This window comes from Schistocerca piceifrons, chromosome X (assembly GCF_021461385.2).
Source record: "Schistocerca piceifrons isolate TAMUIC-IGC-003096 chromosome X, iqSchPice1.1, whole genome shotgun sequence".
Taxonomy (NCBI): domain Eukaryota; kingdom Metazoa; phylum Arthropoda; class Insecta; order Orthoptera; family Acrididae; genus Schistocerca; species Schistocerca piceifrons.
The window spans coordinates 258751506-258774180 of NC_060149.1; the positions used below are offsets into that span (position 1 = coordinate 258751506).

Consider the following 22675-nt stretch of genomic DNA (forward strand, 5'->3'; position numbering starts at 1 on the left):
AGAGCACAGGTGGTTGATATTTTTTTTTTTTTTTTTTGAAAACTGAAGATATTGCATGCACGACATGGCCTGCTTGCTCTCCCAATGTGAATCCCATAGAGCATGTCTGGGATGCAGTAGGGAGACTGGTTGCAGCATGTCAGCATCCACCAACCACTCTCTAAGACTTTCAAGCAGCTCTGCAGGAAGAACAGGCATTACTGCCTTCAACATGAGATTGGTGACATAATTCACAGCATGTCCCATCATTGTAAGGCCTATATTGGTGCCAGAGGTAGTCATCAACCTCACACTGAACACATTGACTAGTTGTCAGGATGTGAGTGCAAATCCGTTTAAGTTGGGGGGGGGGGGGGAGGGGGGGTGGGGGGGGGGGGGGGGGGGGGAGGGGACACATTTTTTGTCTACTATTATGCACATTGCAGTTGATTACATTCTATATTCTTTACATTGCTTCTACTTTACTATCAGCTGTTTATATTGTTTTGTGGCAAAATAAACACAACCTTGCAAAATTTCCATTTGTTGCTTTAATTTTTGACACCAGTGATACTTATTCTGACAAGGCAGCTGGCATGTACCACACACACACTCTCCTAAGTAAGATTTCTTTCATGTACAGCAAGCCTGGACCAGTGTTCAGGAAGATGGGAGATGTGAACACTGGGCAAAAGAATGCTGGTCTGGAGAGACATGCTTCTGATTGTAGTCTGATGGAGATAAAAAATGGACAGTGTCCACAGCACAGGTGAGTGGAACAGTTTTTGTATGAGATTAAGCTACATGCATCAAAGCATCATTGAGCTCTGCTCTGTTGTCTTAGAATTTATGCAATGGATAAACAAAATATCTGGCAAGCTGCTATAAGTAAGTTTCTACTTAGTAATAAATATATGTATAGCTCACAGATATGGACTTGGAAATTTTACTGCCAGGTCAATATAACCAAGGTAAAAATACACTATGTTTAAAACACAACAAAGATAGACACTTTTCCATTTTGCATAGAAACTGCTTATAGCACTTTAAATACCAAAGTTCACACATTTAGTTTGTAAACAATGAAAGGGAAGAGGAGAGGAAAAAAAAAATCTCCAGCAACCTTTCTAAACTGTATTTAATACCAAAGTAGGAACGCTCCTGGCATTAAAACCACAAATCTGAACTTTTCTATTGTTATTTTATAAAAACATTTCTTAGACTTGGTGAGGTGATAACACCCTTTTCCTGGAACAGAGAGGGGTACACCTTTATACGTAGCAACTCTGTCATCATTTGTTTTCAAATCTACGGCAACTGTTTCAAAAAACCTTTTTCTTGGGATTGAGAACAGCATCTGGATTCCTGGGGGTACCCATCAACAATCACCTCATCACCTGGTACGCATGTGTGAGGAGGCACTAAAACCTCTACTTTTTCTGGTGAGCTTGCACACATAACCATTCCTTCGGATAACACTCCTCTCATTTTAACTGGCTTCAGATTGCAAAGAACAATCACAAGTCGATTCTGCATCTCTTCCAAGGGCAACATGCTTCACCAAACCCACTGACCTGGAAACAAATTTTATACCTTTTACAAAGTGGTGGAGTCCGTTAATTAAAATTAATTTTTAAAAGTTGAGTTTAAATATAATTGCAATTTAAAAAAAAAACCACTAGTCATCCATGTATAATTCCTACAAAAACCTCAGGTGATATCTTCACAATTAATCACACAGCTGCTCTCCCTTTACTTAAGATATGAATAATTTTACACAACAGGATTTTCACTGTTCTTATCATCAAACAGGGCGTTTGACATCTCACTAACATCGATCTTCAGGATTTCATATTTTTATAACCAGCATATTGAAAAACAGAGTATGAAACTAATACATACACAGTTCAACAGCAAAGAAGAAAGATAAAGAAACTGTGGAGATGATTAACAAAACAGTAAAAACATCTGAATGCCAATGGTTAACACAGGGTTGAATCACATTTAGCAAGTCATACAGGCTCAGCTCTTCAAACAATAGACATAATCGAATTACTACCCCACCACATCAGAAATTAAATTTATGACATTAGTAAGGAAGTATTTGTTCCAGCATATTAGTGTGCAAGTGTTCTTACATATTGCAAAGTTTCATGAAAATTGATTGAGTCAGAGACAGAGGGTGTGCAGCAGTTAATTAAAGACATGTTCTTGTATCCTGGCAGAAAATATAATGTACCCCTTGAGTGCACACGACCCCCCCCCCCCCCCCCCCCACACACACATTGTTTTATGTGAGTCAGAACAAGGAGATCCACCTTTTTTTATCATACAGTGGAGAGCAAGAACACACAAGTAGTAAACTGTTCACCCCACTTAACAATTTAAATCAATCCTGCTAGCACTTGTCCGAGCATGTGGACACAGTTCAAAGCTGACAAACAATTATACAGAAACACAGCATAGTAAGTAGTTCAAGCCAGCAATTATGGAAGATTAAAATGGACATGGGATTCTTTTCTATAAATCTAAAGAAAGGAGCTGTAGTTGCCTGATACGTAAACTACTAGAATCATACAGTGGTTAACAAAAGCTGTTTAGAAATGCAGGAGAGGGCTCTATGGAGTTTGGAAAGTTGGCAGATGGCACTGGCAGGTTGAAGGTTTGGATACAGTCACAAAGTGTGCTTGGATAACAAAACTGGTAACAACTTTAACCGTGGCAGGCGAAGGATTAAGTTTCTAGAATGAGATTTTCACTCTGCAGAGGGAGTGTGCGCTGATATGAAACTTCCTGGCAGATTAAAACTGTGTGCCCGACCGAGACTCGAACTCGGGACCTTTGCCTTTCGCGGGCAAGTGCTCCACCAACTGAGCTACCGAAGCACGGACTCACGCCCGGTACTCACAGCTTTACTTCTGCCAGTACCTCGTCTCCTACCTTCCAAACTTTACAGAAGCTCTCCTGCGAACACTTGCAGAACTAGCACTCCTGAAAGAAAGGATATTGCGGAGACATGGCTTAGCCACAGCCTGGGGGATGTTTCCAGAATGAGATTTTCCACTCTGCAGCGGAGTGTGCGCTGATATGAAACTTCCTGGCAGATTAAAACTGGTGTGCCCGACCGAGACTCGAACTCGGGACCTTTGCCTTTCGCGGGCAAGTGCTCCACCAACTGAGCTACCGAAGCACGGACTCACGCCCGGTACTCACAGCTTTACTTCTGCCAGTACCTCGTCTCCTACCTTCCAAACTTTACAGAAGCTCTCCTGCGAACCTTGCAGAACTAGCACTCCTGAAAGAAAGGATATTGCGGAGACATGGCTTAGCCACAGCCTGGGGGATGTTTCCAGAATGAGATTTTCACTCTGCAGCGGAGTGTGCGCTGATATGAAACCTTCCTGGCAGATTAAAACTGTGTGCCCCGACCCGAGACTCGAACTCGGGACCCTTTGCCTTTCGCGGGCAAGTGCTCCACCAACTGAGCTACCGAAGCACGACTCACGCCCGGTACTCACAGCTTTACTTCTGCCAGTACCTCGTCTCCTACCTTCCAAACTTTACAGAAGCTCTCCTGCGAACCTTGCAGAACTAGCACTTCCTGAAAGAAAGGATATTGCGGAGACATGGCTTAGCCACAGCCTGGGGGATGTTTCCAGAATGAGATTTTCACTCTGCAGCGGAGTGTGCGCTGATATTGAAACTTCCTGATATCCTTTCTTTCAGGAGTGCTAGTTCTGCAAGGTTCGCAGGAGAGCTTCTGTAAAGTTTGGAAGGTAGGAGACGAGGTACTGGCAGAAGTAAAGCTGTGAGTACCGGGCGTGAGTCGTGCTTCGGTAGCTCAGTTGGTGGAGCACTTGCCCGCGAAAGGCAAAGGTCCCGAGTTCGAGTCTCGGTCGGGCACACAGTTTTAATCTGCCAGGAAGTTTCGATTAAGTTTCTGTCCCAGACCAATTAATGTAGTGTAGGAAATACAGCAATGTGCAAGAGGAACTGAAACTTTTCTTTAGGATTAAATGGAAATAGCCCATGGTTTTAACATACCACTCTCACCAAGTCAAGATTTCATACTGTCACTTGACTGATTGGCTCAATAACAGCATGCTGTCAGTTCACACCAAGTTCCCTTCACTGGTTCGATCAGGTACTGCATTTCCTGTATTCTTACATCATCATGTATCCCAACACAATGCTTACCGTTGTAGATGGACTTTTTCAGTAATTTTGTCTGCTGGGTACATGTACTGAAATAGCTACCCAACACTTGAGACATCTAAGCCTAAGCAGAAGAGGAATTTCATGCCTTGACCTTATCTCACCTGCTTGAGAACATTCTGGTTTGCATGACAGTCAGCATCAAAAACAGTAAATTCATTCTGAGGAGGAATACTGAAATCAGGTCAATTAAAATTATTGTAAAATTATATGCAGCTGCTTAGATCCATAAATCCATCTGTATGAGTAACATGTTGTTCTTATATGGTCTTATAAAGTCTCTCAAACTCTACACTGAAAATTTTGAATTGAATTATGGAACTTCTTGTGTTGAGATGAATTGTGTAATTATCATAAATCACTCAGAAATTCTGCTTTGAAGGACTGTTAGTTGTGGAATAATCATGTGAGAGGAGACAGAGTAAAATAGTGAGCTGCTATGGTAGTATTAGTCGCCCAGTTGTGCCCATTCTACTACTAAATTTTTGCATGCTTGTTACTGTTCATGGATTATTGGGCTGTTAGGTATGTTTTCATTTTTTACTGTGAATGCAGTGTGAATGTCAGAACTTGCCACATATCTGTGTTTTCCTCAATCAGCACCAAAGCATAGCAGAGATTTTACTTAGTTTTTGATTTCTTTTTTTCTAATTAATAATGACTGTTTTGAACATGTTTTGTTGATCAGCAGCCAGTATTCTGCTTAATTTCTTATACTAATTGTTGATACTAACTAGTGCTTTGGCAATGCAGTTGCACTCTTCAAGTAAACAGTAACCACATCACATAAAGCACCAGTCATGAAAATGATGCATCACTGATATGAGTTTATTAACATTACATTACACTGCTAGTAGTTTGAATTATCTTCTTGTGAGGATCTATCAGATACTTCGGGCTGCAAAAATGGATCTGTTTTGCATGGAATAGTAACAAATGATTACAATGGGCTTTCCATGGACTGTGTGAGTGGCAAGAGCTGTAAGCTACAAAACTGTCGATAAAAAGTGAATAAACTTTTCTTTCTATATCCTGGTGTGTAGGTTGGGGAAACAGCTTTAAAATTCTCAGCCTGTTTACTCTGAAAAAGCTCATGTATACATATTTTGCTCTCACCCTCAACTGTCAATTATTTAGTCAGTGTGAGAATGAGTGAACTCCAAATCAGAATTAGGAACATTCACCAACTTGTTTTGAGGAATGTTTCCTGTGCAACATTCCCTGTCACTTTTTCTGCGTATCGTCTAGCATATGGATGAAGGAATGACTACTACATTTTAATGTGCCATAAATGTCGATGGCATTAGAAATGGAGCAAAAGAACAGAGTAACTGTGGGTTAGAAAACTGGCTACACACTTTTTCAAAATATGGAAAATCTTCACCAGAATGTTTAGACATAACTGAATTCCACCACTCCCATACTCGAGTCCAGTGTTGCCAAATGTACACACAAAATGTTACTCCAATATTTAAACTTTAGGCTATCTGCTTAAAAATATGAAAAATCAATTGTATGATTCATATTGTTAAATCCGTACCATCACACATTACAGGTGGGATAGAAGATATAGCCCAAACTGAATTTCTACCATTCAATACTATATCATGACATTTTTCACACACCGAATATATGGAGTATCATACATCAGAAGCAGGCTATTGGTACACAGAAGGTACATCAGAAGCAGGCTATTGGTACACAGAAGGTATTTTACAAGTGAAGAATAATTACTTGAAATGCAAGAGTTGGAGGCAAAAAATATCAAAGCTTTAGCAAATGCTGAATGCAAGACACAAGCAGAATATAGAAACAAATGAACTGAAGCAGGAGAAAATTAAGTGTTCTGTGATTGATATCTACACATAACTAGATTAAAATCTCCCCCACCAAAAAAAAGTAGATTAGTGAGTTCACAATAACTACATAATTGCAAATAACAGGTCTTTTCAAAAGTGGAGGAAAATTAGACACAGATAAACAGGACTGGTATTTTAAAAATGGTGATTTAGTTACTCAAGTTTTGAGTGTCCCAGCAGTCATGTTGTTTTACATAATTATTGTTCTTTACACTCAGTCAAAATGATCCATTTTTGCAGCTGAAATATTATCCTCTGTGGCAGCAATATGTCAAGACTTATGATGTTAATTTTATTTTTAATATTTTTACTCAAGATTCCATTACTGATTACAAATTATTTCAATGTTCTTTCTGTCTGCTCAGTGTTTTTCACACTTAAGAAACTGTAATTATTGTGGGAACAGGTCTGGTTGGCACAGACCACACTTTAAGAAAGTTTCTGTTCACAGAATTAACTAAATAATTATTACGGTATTGCCAGTTTGTTTAAAGATACTCAGAAATCGTACGAGTTCCTCAAAATGCCAAGTATATTGAGTATATTATGGCATTGTGTGTGTTTAAGTGTTTTGCATTACTTTTAAAAGAAATTTAACATAGTCTGGATGATAAAATTATATACCTTGTACATCTACTTTTAGTTTTCTCAGAGAAATTACATTGGTGATAAAATATTTCAATTTTCTGCAAAAATATTATCACACAATCTTACAACTGAATATTACTTCATGAGTAGTTAAAAAGTCTTCCGTATCATGTCTCTTGTTGATGGTATCACAAATGTTGCAGGCAAATAAGTATTTTATTCCAGAATGAATTTTGCCAGTTTCTACCAAATGAGCTATTCAAGTGTGACTCAGGACCCACCATCACAGCTTCACTTCCACAGCACCTCTTCTCTAGTCCAGAGCACTTACCTGTGAAAGGCAAAGGTCCCAGGTTTGAGTCCCCACTTCAGTACACAGTTTTAATCTGCCAGGAAGTCTCAAATCTGCACAAACTCAGCTGCAGAGTGAAAATTTGTTCTGGAAACAAATCCTCTAGCCTAAGGGATAAGTCTTTTCTCTATAATATACTTTCTTCCAGGAGTGCTAGAACTTCAAAGTATGTGGGAGAACTTCTGTGAAGTTTGGAAGGTTGGAGAAGAGGTACTGGTGAGAGTAAATCTGTAAGCAAGGGCCATGAGTCTGCTTGTGCTATACATTCCAGCTAAACTTTACAGAGTGCCATTCACTCTTTGCACTTGTTTGCAGTATAAAGCAGATGTTGGCAACACATCTCCATATCATGTTGGAGGCAACCAATGGAGGATAGTATGTGGTAGCTAATTAACTGCTGTTAGCTAGATATATATATATTCATACTGCTAACCCATGAAATAATAGTATTTTGTGGACAGCTTCTCCTTGAGATATTGCTGTTTTGCATACTGGCATTTCTGTTATTATTAAATACAGTTTATACGAGGTGTTCATAAAGTATCCCTGCAATGTCGTACGATTGTTAGCTGCACGTGCCATATTCCGCAGTGAATGTACTGAAATGAAACTCAGTGAAATACAAGTTATTAATTTATTGAATATTCATTTTTACTTACAATTTTTTTACATTAAAAGTTGAAAGTGTCCCCCTGTTGTTGAATACACAATTCAATTAGTCTAACCATGTTTCCAAAAACAAGTTTGTTAATCAAATCTTGTACAGTATCGCGATGTGGGAGCATTGTCTCGGGAAAACTGAATTAAATGTTTGACGAACTGAAACTGTGTATTTACCACCAGCTTTGAACACCTGTTTGACTAAAAACACACATTCTTCAATGGTTAGCGTTTTAACAGTGACAAAAATGAAACAAACGAACAAAGGAACTAAACTTAAACGTTCACATCAACACGTAACAACACACACCAATGATACCACTGATGCTGGCTGAGATAAACGAAACAGTGGAATGTTGTGATAATCCACTTGAAGGGAAGTAACCCAAGCAGGTGAACAATCCTATGGCACGCATGGCTAACAATCATCTGGCACTGCAAGAGAGACCTTTTCGAACACCCCGTACATTCAAATAGCAACACTTCCAACTTTCATGATGAAATAATGTTAATTATTCCATTTCAAATAAGAATCTTAGTTGTGGTGACAAAAGGATAATAATTACTTGCATTATGTGGGTGGCCTTTTCTTCATAATCTGCTTTTGCCATGTACAGAAGTTTTCTGTTACTGATATATGCAGCATTTTTGCACTGTATGTATTAAAATATTACTAACAATTTTATTTCAGAGGTGCAACAGACAGGTCTGTAGAATAACCTGAGCTCTAGGTTTATGTTGAAAGATGACTGGTTGCAAGTTGGCGATGCCAACAAATGTTAACTGAAATTTTGGTTGAGGTAACAAACTGATCTATGAAGTAACCAGATGTCTATTTTGGTTTGGAAGCTGATAGCTTCATTTTCCATTATTTTTTGTTTGTCTATGCCCAGAGTCCTGCAGAGATCGATAGATAGATAGATAGATAGATAGATAGAGAGAGAGAGAGAGAGAGAGAGAGAGAGAGAGGAGAGAGAGAGAGAGAATATCAGTATCTAACTATGCAAAATTGCCTTCACAGTAGGACAATGAGAGCATGCACTGTCCTACAGCTTTAAAGTTCCTTCCTGAAGGTTTTTCTCCAAGTATAGGAGGTGCTGTTTGTGTTGGATAGTATGATTTTGCACTATATTGCTGCAACACTAAAGCAATATGTTCCTGAATTCAAGCTGGAAATTTTTTCAGGTCTGTGGGAAAGGTTTGCCATTAAATGAAACTGTGGTATGAGAAGAAAGTCTGAATTACCTTCACACGTTTAAACACACATCTTCCTTCGTGTGTACCAGTAAAGCATACGTGACGAATGTTAAGAAGGAATGTCATTTTTCCTCTAGTACATCATTTACTTTCTGTCACAACACTTTTTGTTTCTGTGACAACATATCTGCCAACTGATCCATTAAATTTCTGGAGTGCAGTTGCATAAACTTTAATTCTTCTAATATTGCAGCTGTATACTTTTTGGTATCTTCAGAGTGAGATGACAGATTGAAACTACAGTGCTCACTTCATACTTTTAAACATGTGGACCAGAGTACTGGATAAGCAGCCAGAGATACAGGAGTCCGAGACACATAGATCAGCGGCGAACGCTATGTATAAACTGAATGTGTGTCTTATATGGTTGATCTGTGCTGGGATATAGATGTATCATTATGAGCTGCACTGTAGTGACGTCTTTGCAAGTTTATTAAAGAAAGTGCCGGATTCGATGATTTGTTCAGGCTAAAATCACTATCCTCCTTAATTTGATGGATCAATTATTGTACTGTAAAAAACATGGAAATGCATATTTGCCCATCCTTCCTGCAGCTTTTTCACATCAATACTGGTTATGTCACAACATCTTAAAGAAACTTAGTTTTTTGTATCAGGAATGTCAGTACAGTAATCAGCTTTGATGTAATCTTTTATTCTTCTACTTCTGTCACAATATAAACAGGCAAAATCTACTCAAACTATTATTCCTGTCTCCCAGCAACAAAATGAAAATCCTGTATAGCTGAACAATCTTAGTACAATCTGAGTGTTCTGAACATTGCCTGGTAATGGCTGTTTTTCCTCTACAGCTATCCAGTCCATCAGCACACACAACACTTTAAAACTGAAGATTATTTTTTCTATTTTTAAAAGGAAGGGGATTCTTTAACATCCCCATGGTAAGGTAGCTCTGCCAAAATTCTAGTCCACTCACTGCAAAACACAACGTTCAGCATTGTACATAATACTTCTTGCTGAAGAAGACCCAGAGTACAGTTACAGAGGACTGGTGGTATTGACCAGCCAGAATTTCAGGAAACCCAGTTTTGTGAAACACATATAAAGCCTAGACACTCACCATCTTTCAAGATTCAGGGAGATGTGTAGCTTATTGATTATGGTTGCTACTAAGTCTTTTCTCATAAGGTGCACAAACATCATTATGATGAGCATGAATATGAGAAATATCATAAATACATAGTAAAATTTGGAAAAGTGATTAATTAAATAAAATGCAATAATTTTATGGAAATACACATGGCTGACTGATTACTGCCTTTTGTCAGCAGCACACTTGCTATCACTTGCAATTTGGTATAATGAAATGAATTCAAAACCAGCTTCATCCAGGTTATCTTTCCCCTTGAGGAAAAATGGCATGCAAGTGTTGACAGTGTGCTATTAAAAGGAACCTTCATTCATTTCAAATGGAAAGGAGAACCATATGTTGTGTATGCACTTTCGATTTTACCAAATACAGTTCCTCTTACATCCAAAAATTTGTACCCTTTACAGGTTTACAACTATCTTCCAAACAACATCATGCCTCCCAAGTGCTTGGCTCAGCGAGTGACATAATGCCCCGTACATAACCAACACTATCAAAATCAGGGAGACTACATGGAGCACTTTTTATTTTATTTGTTCCAAATGAAACTAAGAAAGAAACTTGGTGAGATACTCACAATTGTACGTGGCTTGTCTTCTCCAAGATTTATATCTTCAACATACAAAGAATCAGCATCTGGATGTTTCTTAACATTAACAATTTTTCCAACTCTGAGGTCTAATCTTCCGACATCTACCGATTGTTCTTGTGATACATCAGCCTTATTAGTTTTATCTGCTGCAGTTTTTCCACCACCATCTTTTTTCTCATGTGTTTCTTTGTTTTTTGTCATATTTTCTACATTCTTGTTCTTTTTATTTTTTTCTTTCTTACAATTTGCAGGAGCAATACTGCTTTCTGTACCAGCAGCAGAAGACACAAGTTGACTTGCAGTGGCTGTGAGAGCACTTTCAGGTGCCTTAACATTTACTTGTGAAATATTGTGTACTGCACGTACCTACACATAAAAGTGACAGACAGTTAACATCTGATCTCTCAGCACTGAATACAAAAAAAATTTTGAGAAATTTCACTTTTTATGTAAATGTACTAGTGAGAAATTAATATAATATATTTTGGTCAGATTATAATTAAGAAGGTGAAAGATAAAAATGTGTTTCTTAACATAAGCAGGGAGACAGTGGAACTATGGTACGTGACATTTTCGTAAGGTTTAAGAAATTTGTATCTGTAGTTGTAGAGGATGATAACAGAAGGTATCTGAAACATTCTTTTTGCAAAGTTGGAATAATGGTTGAAGTTTCTCCAATGCTCAAAATTTTTTAATGGGAAAAACAGCTTCTGTTAGCATAATATTGCTAAAACAAAGTTAAAATGGTAATAAAATTTAGGGTTTTGTTACTTACTACAGCAACAATTTTCATCAAGAAATTCCAAACGGAGTGATAAATGTTAAAAAATGGTTACAAGAAGTTGACAAATCTTTTTCCAAAAAGAGAGTTGAGGAGAGTCTGAGCAATATTGAAGATAAAAAACTGTAACATGATTAAACATTGAGAAATGTTTGTACATGACTAACACTGCAAATATGACAGTTATCTTAGAACTGCAGAAGTTAGCAACTGACAAAATAATTACTGCCTTGAAGTGGATAATATTCATACCTGCTGTCCTTCACCTCTGTTTATCTTCTCTATTGACTCAAGTTGACTAATAAGTGACGCCACCTCCTGCTTTAAGGACTCATTTTCCGCTTTAAGAGCACACAACGTTTTTGAAATTGTAAGTTGCTGGATCTGGAAAAAAAGGCAAATGAATAAAAACAAAAGAGGTGTAAGGGCTTAGTAAAATCAAAGCACATATGGCAGTGAGCCTTGTTTAGATTAAATGACAAATTTGGTAAACTACTTAAAGATGTCAGAAACAAGTAATGGAGAAATGGTATCAATCTTTAGACAACTTTCATCATGATGTGGTACAGATGTAACAGGTCTTAATCACTTTAAAAGTTAATGGGCTTCTTGAATCCTCATGAATGATGACCGTGCCAGGTGGTCAACACGGTTGTCTCCAAGAGGGAGGGGTAAGAGGGGGCATCTGCGCCCTCCTAGAATATGTGTTACAGACTTGTTATTTATTACACAGTTTTTACGGGTTTCTAGACACAACTGTCTCAACTGTAGATTAAGCATTACTGAGTCCAACAGGACACACTGTGGCTTTGTCAGCAACTGCATAACTTGGGTCTGTTTTGTAGTCAGTGTGTTCACAAGATATTATGCTGTTCCCTGGGCACAGTGGAGATTTCAGCAAAGTTCTGTGGTCATGGCAGATGTGGCAATTGTGGAAATAGGGCCCCCAATCATTTCTCTGTTGCTTTATCACACAGTCTCTGTCAAAATGTAGTTCCAACATCCAGCACAAATTAATCGTTACTGGAGTGTATCTGCACAACATCCACACCTAATTCCTATAAAGACAGACCATTACCCAGTTGCACAACTTGATCACAATAGTAGTTTATGGCATTTGTCTGCAACTGTTCACCAAGGTTTGTTCAGCTTACATGATAAGAGATCTGAAGACAACGGCCATGCTGTGCTGTAGGAACATTCATCTATACTTCATCCATCAAAATAAATGCATCAATTAAAAGAAGAAACACAGTTTTCTGCATAGGAAAGAATAAAAAAGTGTGAAGCTTAAATACTGATAAAACAATATCTTCTCCTGGTGTTGGGATCTTCTCAAACTGTATGTGGTGCAAGAGAGCAAAAAACACAACTGTAGAGTAGCAAATTCTGCGGTCTGGTTAGCAAGGCTACACAAAGAAGTGTCAAACAGGAGAAACAATCATCTTGGCCCAGTCCTAGGCTGCAAAGAGTAAGTTCTATGAAACAATTTGATGGCTGTTTTGGAAGGTATCTCATATTTCATCTTGTCGTACACTGGCCCTTGGTTAGACTTGTAACTTAACTTTCATAACACACATGAAAATAGCATATTAAATTAATTACCATGTTCAGATGTGAAGTTTTGTATGCAGATAAAAGCATTATAGATGGCATCAAAGTTGTTGCTAGTTTTTTTAAGCATCCAATAAGATTTCCACATTCAGTTGGACTTTTCCTGCTACTGCTGACTTTTAATGTTAAGTGTCTACCATACATTAGTGATATATTAATAAATTATCTTTTGAGAAAATTTTCTAGCCTTTTTCTCAACTTGTTGGAAGGAAGAAAGTCCAGAATTTAATGTACCATCGACAACATTGTCACTCCAGATGAAACACATGCTCACATTTGGAAATGATATGAAAGGAAATCCTTATTTAATATCAAAGGAACCATCCTGGCATTTGCTGCAAGTGACTTAGGGAAACCACTGAAAACCTAAATCTGGATGGCCACATGGGAAACTGGAAGCTTAGTCGCCATCTGGCACAAGCCATCATCAGGAAAAGAGAGAAGTTATTAAAGATTTCCAGTTTACCAGACGAAATGGTGAAAAAGTTAATACCTTGTGCTGCCACACCTCTAGGCTTTATGGATTGCCGAAGATACATAAGGACAATACCCCTCTTAGGACCACTGTTAGTGGAATCAGCTTGCCTACCTACAAACTAGCAGAACACCTTGCAGGAATGTAGCACCAAGACTGGGACATTGTGAACACCATGTTGTAAACTTGCAGAGATTTGTTGAAACACTAAAGAAAATGAAAATGGGCCAAAACAACATAATGGTTTTTACAAGGGTGCCAGTACAAGACATGCTGGGTCCTTTGGTCCAACAGTTTCCACACGGAATTGTAAAGTTGTTCGATAATGTTCTAATGACAATGTACTTCTTATACCACAGTGAATATTATTAAATGACAAATGACGCAGCAATGGGATCACCACTGTCTCCAGCAGTAATGAATTTCTTCAAGGAGCACTTTGAAGAGAAGGCTCTGAACTCCACAGTGTTGTGTCCATCTTGTTTCCTGAGGTATGTCAATGACATCTTCCTGATATGGGCTCATGGTGAAAATACACAGCAACAGTTGTCAGTTGCACGAACGGTGTCCATCTCAAAGTTAAATTTATCATTCAGATGGAGGAGCATTGCAAGTTACTCTTCTCGGATGTTTTAGCTGAGTCATTTAGTGTACTGGAAGACAACGCACAGTGATGGATGCTTGAACACCAATAGTTTTTACCTCCCTGTACTCAAGAAAGTGGTCCTGAACACGTTAATACACAGAGCAAAATTTATTTCTCATAATGACCACCTACAGTATGAATTGCAGCACTTGAGATGTGTTCAGGGAGAATGGTTGTAGCAAGAGAGATATTGCAAATGCATTTAGGTGCCACTGATGGACAACGCCTTGTGAATTGGCAGAAGATGTGCTGGATGTGTTCCTGCTACATTGTACGGCAAATTAAGACGTGTGCCGCAGGCATATGGAACAAGACCAGTGTTCTGGTCTACACCCAAGATAAGAGATACACTGCTCCCTCTTAAAAGACGACATAGTTCTTCGTGTGCGTGGTGTGTATTGTGTCCCTTGCGAGTGGGGCAGCATGTATATAGATCAGATAATTCGCACAGTTGCAGAGTGTTGTACCGAGCACAAGAAACATAGGGAGCTTGACAAGTCATCCATAGTTCAGCATTGCCTAGGAAACGGAAAAAAAAACAAAATACAGTTTAAAAACACGAGAGTCTTGACTCATGTGTCAACATACTGGGATTCTGTTATAAAAGAGGCAGCCGAGATCAAAATGAACAGCAACAATTTTAATAGAGACCAGAGATCAGTCCAACTCACCTTCACACATGACATTTCAGCCCTCTCTGATTGGTGGCAGAGACCGCAATTGTGGCAATTCTGACTTATCACTGTCTCAGTATGTAGTGACTTGTCCTCTTCAAATTGCTGTCCGCTGCAGCAGTTCAAATGTGGTGCTTAACTACAGCAAAGCAAGGAATTACCTCCACCACTGCAAAAATGCTGAAGAACTCAGCAGATGTGATTTCATTTCACGCAGTTTTTTCGGTCAACTCACACTGTGCGTTATGTCCTCACCACAGAGGAAAGATGCAAGTCCACCAAGTCTTTAGCTGTCTCACGTCTGAATAAAATCTCGGTTTTCAAGCTGTGTCAATTCAAATACAGCTCTCAAGCTTTCAATAGCTATCTATGCCATCTTTGTCAGGAGTAAAACCACTGATATCTGGGGCTGGCATGGTTTCCTGCTTTTATAAGCCACGATTGCAGCATCTAGTACCAATCAGAGAGGGCCAAAATGATGTGTGTGGAAGGTGACTCGGGCAGCTCGTAGCAGCTCCGGCCCGCAGGGAGACCAAGTGACATCATCAGATGGTGCGAGGAGCCAGTGCCACATCTGAAACTGCCACTCCCATCTCTCTACAAGCATCCATTGTTGCTTCCTTTTAACATCCAAAGCAGACATTTTTTGAAACACTCAAGAAAATGAAAACAGGGTGAAACGACTTAATGGTTAGTCTGGATGTTGTGTCAACTTTTTATGAGGTTGCCTGTACAAGAAATGCTCGAGTTTTTGGCCCAACAGTTTCCACCTGGAATCATTGAGTAGTTCAGTCACGTTATAACGACAAAAATGCAGCTGAGATTAGAATGTGCAGCAACAATTTTAACAGACAATGGGGATACACACTTAGTATGCAAGGGGGTAGGCTTTGGATGGTGGAAGGAAGTGACAACAGATGCTAGACACTTTAGGGAGGCACGAGTGGCACTTTCAAACATGGTGCCAGCCCTTCATCTCACCTGACGTTACTCAATCCTGCAGCAAGCCAGAGCTATTATGAGCTGCCCAACTCACCTTCTGCGCATGTGTCATTTCATCTCTCTCCAATTGGTGCTAGACGCCACAATCATGGCTCTACAAGAAGAAAACTTCAAAAGCCGTGGCAGTCTGTGGTTTTACTCCTTATGACGATGGTGGAATAGCCATCAAAAGCTCAAGAACTTGATGTGGCTTGAAAACTGAGAAGATTTCATTCAGAATCATCTATCCTTCATCAAAACATGCTGTATATTAAACATAAAGTACACCAGCTTTAAGATTAATTACAGTCTTTAGAATTGATATTTTCAAGTATTTAACATGTTTGAAGTCCTTAATAACAAGAATGCTACAGACCCAAAAATATAAAATCTCAAGGAGATCCTGTTAGTCACATTTTGTTTAGCTTATGTTTTCACACTGTTAGAGACATCAACTATTAGAAGTTGTTAAGGCTCATATCTTCATCATGTTAAAGAGACCACCGGTCTATCAGTATGTTATCATATTATGAATTAACCCATCTATACCAGTGAATGTGGTTATGGAAGGAAATAACCCCTCATACCACCTGAAATCATTGTTCTGCTGACAGACTGATCTGTAATGTAGTCAAATCTTGATTAGGTCAAAAGGTGACAATTTGGTCATGGTACACCTTTTTGATTATGAAAATTAACACTGAACAGCAAATTCAGGAAAGCTGTGAGAAACAACACAAAAATCTTTGACTATTGTTTCAAAGCGTATTATGTACATAAAATATGAAAAAGAAGGGAGTCGAGGGGAGGAGGGCATTATGTAACTCTTACTAGTGTGAGGGGTAACAGCTGTAGAAGGAAACCAATGCTGCACTAAACTAAGCAAATTTAAGTATATGTAGGCTGCAACATTTAGGCAAAGATGAAAAGGCTTGTGCAGGACATACTTGTGCCAAGAGCTGCATCAAATCAGATTTTGGACTAATGACGACTGATAAACTTGAGAGTTCGATACCACTCCTCGGGCTTTGAGCCATGACGTCATTTGTTTTGATAAACTTTTAAGCGTTTGCAGCTCAAATATTATTTAGTGTTGTCTCAGTAACTGGAGAAAACTGTGATTCCAATTTATGTGAACTGTGAATTATATGTATAACTTATATTTATTTTGAATTGCAGGTAACCAAATTTTATTTTTGGAAATGAAATGTCTACCGGTGTGATAATTTCTTTAAGCAATCAAATGTTATGTTGTCAGTATTATGAAAAGGATAGATTCCTACTCATCATATAGAGAACAAGGCAAGTTGCAGACAGGCAAAACAAAAAGCCACTGATACATGTGACCTTTCCACCAGAAGGCCTTCTTCTAAAGTGGCCGAAAGTTCAAATGTATAACAGCCGTGCCTGTTCGCAACTGAACACCTTCTTGATATACTGAGTAGCAACCTAGCCTTTCCATAATATTATCATTATTCAACCCTGGAGTTTTTCATTGTTTGAATGTTATGTTGCGCAACATATGTATCTCTTCTTTTATTTCTGTAGTACAAGGTGTACATAAAGTCCGGGAACACTTTCAATTACTTATTGCACAAGAACTAAACATTGTCCAGATGTCATAAATATTGCATATTGAAGAGAAACTCTGGAAGTTTTTTAACACAAACATCCTATTCCATCCCTTCCTCATTCAATTGTTGCAACTGCGGAAAAAAAAACTGGTCATTGTCATCATCATTGAGCTTCTGAACTAGTTCCAATTTGAATGGTTTCATAGACAGCATCTGTCGCATGACTTTCCACACTTTCATTGGAGCCATTTCGAGTTCACGGGATGCACGACGCACCAATTTCTTTGGACTCCTTATGAATGTCTCTCGTACATGCTCCACATTCACTTCACTCACACTGGAATGTCCGCTTCTCTTTGTCGGGCACAAGCAACCCATAGCAACGAAGTTGTTGTGCCAATGGTAAATGGCCTTCCTTGTTGGTGGCTTCTTGCCATACTTGGTTCTAAACGTCCACTGAACAGCTGTAGCACACTTGTTTTTGTCCAACTCCAATTTTTGAATTTAAAGCCTATGAGACTGGTGCCTGTACTCAGACTACAGAGGGATATTGAGGGGAGGGGAGGGGGGAGTGAGTTACTGAGAGGGGTAAAACACACTGTTTGGTTTTAAAGGCTCATCTTGATGAGTACTGCTGGCAGACTAGTATTCTGTGAGGTTAGATTTTTATGAAGTTAATAATTTTGTGGGCTGGGGCTTTTGGGTTCCATGATAGTGATTTTTTTGTTTCTTTTTGGGTGGGTAGAGGGATGTTTCAGATGAGGTTGTTATGTATGATATTGTGTTTTTGCTAATTTGTGTATGTGGTCTTACTGTCACTGCACTTTTAAGTTGGATCTTAGACTGTATTTTTTGTTATTGTTCACTATTTGTTCTTTATTTTTGTGTTGTCTACATGTATGATTCTGGACATCCCATTCATGTGGAATGTGGTGTCTGGTAAGTTTGATTCTTGGTTTTTTCAAAGTTGCTTTTGTCATGTAAGTTTTGGTCTCCCTGCATTGGTATCAGTGTTTTAAGTTTGCTATATTGGTCAACTGATGCTTATATTGCCTTTTGGTAGTTTTCATGAACTTTCGCTATGTATATCAGTCTTGCTATCTGAAGAGGTATGTGTTTTAGGATTTCTGTATTTGTATCAGTCTTTCAAGTGGAGTTAAACAGTTCAACTGGCGTTTTTGATAGCAGTTACAGTTTGTTTCCTCTTAATGTGCATTTTCTTTCTTTTTTTGAAACTAGTATTGTTTTATCTTACCTGTTGTCATCATATATTTTAGTAATAATATGATTGTGCAGTTGTTCTGTTCTGTTAGCTACAATATTTATTGATAAGAATTTATCTTATTCAGCATCTGATGATTATATTTTTACACCACAGAATTATTCAAGGTTACTGGTCGCCATTTTGAAATAGTGTGTGTTGTACCTTGGGGATTGGTATGACATCACTGGTCTTAGAACACACTGCCTCATTTGAGAGCACAATGACATTGGTATCACATGAAGCTTTTTCTAAATTTGCGAAATTATATCCATAAAGAAGGGCTTTTGCTGAGGCTGTATTTAGGGAAGTCACATGAGGTTATTAAATTAGAAGAGGGAAACCAAACACACTACTGTCAGATAATGTACCACAGTTTTGTTCAAGAATATGGTAAGAAACTGAGAACACACACAAATACATCTGTCTGCTTGCCACCCAGCCTACAACTCAGATAAAAGGTGTAAGAGAGATATAGGCCAATTGTGTTATATTTATTGTAATAAAAATCATAAATCTTTAAGAAATTATGTGGACAAATTAGAGGAAATAATGATTTCACTGAAATATGGAAGCACATGTTCCACTCTGGATGAGATTATGTTGCGCAAAAAGTCTAACGTAAGAAGATTACTAGATTTTCCACCTAAGAATACATATTGTGAGGATGAGAAAAAGTGACGTTAAAAGAGAAAAAGTGTAAAACAATCACAAGAGTGTACATGAAGGCATGATGAGAATTCAAATGTAGCAATATCCAAGGTGTGCGATATGGTGTTAGGAGTCTTAAGTAGTCATGAGAAGTTGAGCGAAATAAACCTGAAGGGGAAAAACAACAACAACAACAACAACAACAACAACACTACTAAAACCATTACCAAACAGAGGCTGAATTATTTATAGGATGAACAGGAAACAAGGAAACTAATACATGAATCCATAGCATACTGCCATTACTCCAAAAGGGGTGCACGCCTGAATTAAAAAAAAAAAGTAGTAACACAATATTTCAGGCAAAATTACAGGCAAGTTTTCCGGTCCAGATTGTATACCGATTAGGTTCCTTTCAGATTACGCTGATACAATAGCTCCCTACTTAGCAATCATATACAATCGCTCGCTCACCGATAGATCCGTACCTACAGATTGGAAAATTGCACAGGTCGCATCAGTGTTTAAGAAGGGTAGTAGGAGTAATCCATCGAACTACAGACCTATATCATTGACGTCAGTTTGCAGTAGGGTTTTGGAGCATATACTGTATTCAAACATTATGAATCACTTCGAAGGGTACGATCTATTAATACGTAATCAGCATGGTTTCAGACAACAACGTTCTTGTGCAACGCAGCTAGCTCTTTATTCGCACGAAGTAATGGCCGCTATCGACAGGGGATCTCAAGTTGATTCCATATTTCTAGATTTCTGGAAAGCTTTTAACACCGTTCCTCACAAGCGACTTCTAATCAAGCTGCGGGCCTATGGGGTATCGTCTCAGTTGTGCGACTGGATTTGTGATTTCCTGTCAGGAAGGTAGCAGTTCGTAGTAATAGGCGGCAAATCATTGAGTAAAACTGAAGTGATATCGGGTGTTCCCCAGGGAAGCGTCCTGGGACCTCTGCTGTTCCTGATCTATATAAATGACCTGGATGACAATCTGAGCAGTTCTCTTAGGTTGTTCACAGATGATGCTGTAATTTACCATCTAGTAAGGTAATCCGAAGACCAGTATCAGTTGCAAAGTGATTTAGAAAAGATTGCTGTATGGTGTGGCAGGTGGCAGTTGACGCTAAATAACGAAAAGTGTGAGGTGATCCACATGAGTTCCAAAAGAAACCCGTTGGAATTCGATTACTCAATAAATAGTAAAATTCTCAAGGCTGTCAATTCAACTATGTACCTGGGTGTTTATGATACGCGAGTTGGGATGGAAGTCATTAAAGCAAAGACGTTTTTCGTCGCGACGAGATCTATTTACGAAATTTCAGTCACCAACTTTCTCTTCCGAATGCGAAAATATTTTGTTGAGCCCAACCTACATAGGTAGGAATGATCATCAAAATAAAATAAGAGAAATCAGAGCTCGAACAGAAAGGTTTAGGAATTCGTTTTTCCCGCGCGCTATTCGGGAGTGGAATGGTAGAGATAGTATGATTGTGGTTCGATGAACCCTCTGCCAAGCACTTAAATGCGAATTGCAGAGTAATGATGTAGATGTAGGGTACGGTCGGTTGTGGTACTTTGAGTATAATGAGGTAATCTGGGTGCAAATTACCTTGATAATACTTTATCTAATATTCCAACAAATTCAGATTTAATATATAGGCCTACAATTCACAGGTGGCTATAATGTGGTGTTAATAATTTGTGTTTGTCACAGTGATACTGCCATTTTGAATTATTATTATTATTATTATTATTTATTATTATTATTATTATTATCATCATCATCATTTCTCTTTCCTGTCTCAGACGTTATGTCTCGTTAAAAATGGAAAGTGACGCGGACCTTCATCAAGCGTGACTTCCTTTTAACTGTACGGTATATGTTACATTGCATTTAGGAACTTTCGGGTAATTGAACATCTATCAATAATTACAGATTTCTGTAGTTGTACATATGTGTTTGGATGTAGCTGTATTGCATTGATGTACTGGTGGATATTGTGTGGTATGACTCCTCTAGTTGATGGTATAATTGGTATAATGTCAACTTTATCCTGATGCCACACGTCCTTGACTTCCTCAGCCAGTTGGATGTATTTTTCAATTTTTTCTCCTGTATATTTGTTGTATTGGGTATGGATATTTCGATTAGTTGTGTTAATTTCCTCTTTTTATTGGTGAGTATGATGTCAGGTTTGCTATGTGGTGTTGTTTTATCTGTTATAATGGTTCTGTTCCAGTATAATTTGTATTCATCATTCTCCAATACATTTTGTGGTGCATACTTGTATGTGGGAATGTGTTGTTTTATTAGTTTATGTTGTATGGCAAGTTGTTGATGTATTATTTTTGCTACATTGTCGTATCTTCTGGGATATTCTGTATTTGCTAGTATTGTACATCCACCTGTGATGTGATCTACTGTTTCTATTTGTTGTTTGCAAAGTCTGCATTTATCTGTTGTGGTATTGGGATCTTTAATAATATGCTTGCTGTAATATCTGGTGTTTATTGTTTGATCCTGTATTGCAATCATGAATCCTTGCGTCTCACTGTATATATTGTCTTTTCTTGGCCATGTGTTGGATGCGTCTTGATCGATGTGTGGCTGTGTTAGATGATACGGGTGCTTGCCATGTAGTGTTTTCTTTTTCCCATTTACTTTCTTTGTATCAGTTGATGTTATGTGATCTAAAGGGTTGTAGAAGTGGTTATGAAATTGCAATTGTGTAGCCGATGTATTTATGTGAGAGATTGCTTTGTGTATTTTGCTAGCTTCTGCTCGTTCTATAAAGAATTTTCTTAAATTGTCTACCTGTCCATAATGTAGGTTTTTTATGTTGATAAATCCCCTTCCTCCTTCCTTTCTGCTTAATGTGAATGTTTCTGTTGCTGAATGTATGTGATGTATTCTATATTTGTGGCATTGTGATCATGTAAGTGCATTGAGTGCTTCTAGTTCTGTGTTACTCCATTTCACTACTCCAAATGAATAGGTCAATATTGGTATATCATAAGTATTTATAGCTTTTGTCTTGTTTCTTGCTGTCAATTCTGTTTTCAGTATTTTTGTTAGTCTTTGTCTATATTTTTCTTTTAGTTCTTCTTTAATATTTGTATTATCTATTCCTATTTTTTGTCTGTATCCTAGATATTTATAGGTACCTGTTTTTTCCATCGCTCCTATGCAGTCACTGTGGTTATCCAATATGTAATCTTCTTGTTTAGTGTGTTTTCCCTTGACAATGCTATTTTTCTTACATTTGTCTGTTCCACAAGCCATATTTATATCATTGCTGAATACTTCTCTTATCTTTAGTAATTGGTTGAGTTGTTGATTTGTTGCTGCCAGTAGTTTTAGATCATCCATGTATAGCAAATGTGAGATAT

At 38.2% G+C, this 22675-nt stretch overlaps 1 protein-coding gene across 1 annotated transcript in view; it reads right to left on the reverse strand.

Moving 5' to 3' along the window:
- Window positions 1–1099: 1099 nt before the first annotated feature.
- LOC124721867 (aminoacyl tRNA synthase complex-interacting multifunctional protein 1) overlaps window positions 1100–22675 on the reverse strand; it is a 35092-nt gene continuing 13516 nt past the window's right edge. The window contains 6 exon segments of the mRNA XM_047247002.1: window positions 1100–1224; window positions 1226–1306; window positions 1308–1349; window positions 1351–1553; window positions 10595–10979; window positions 11647–11778. Coding sequence (XP_047102958.1) covers window positions 1177–1224; window positions 1226–1306; window positions 1308–1349; window positions 1351–1553; window positions 10595–10979; window positions 11647–11778 — 891 coding nt within the window. The 3' untranslated portion in view covers window positions 1100–1176.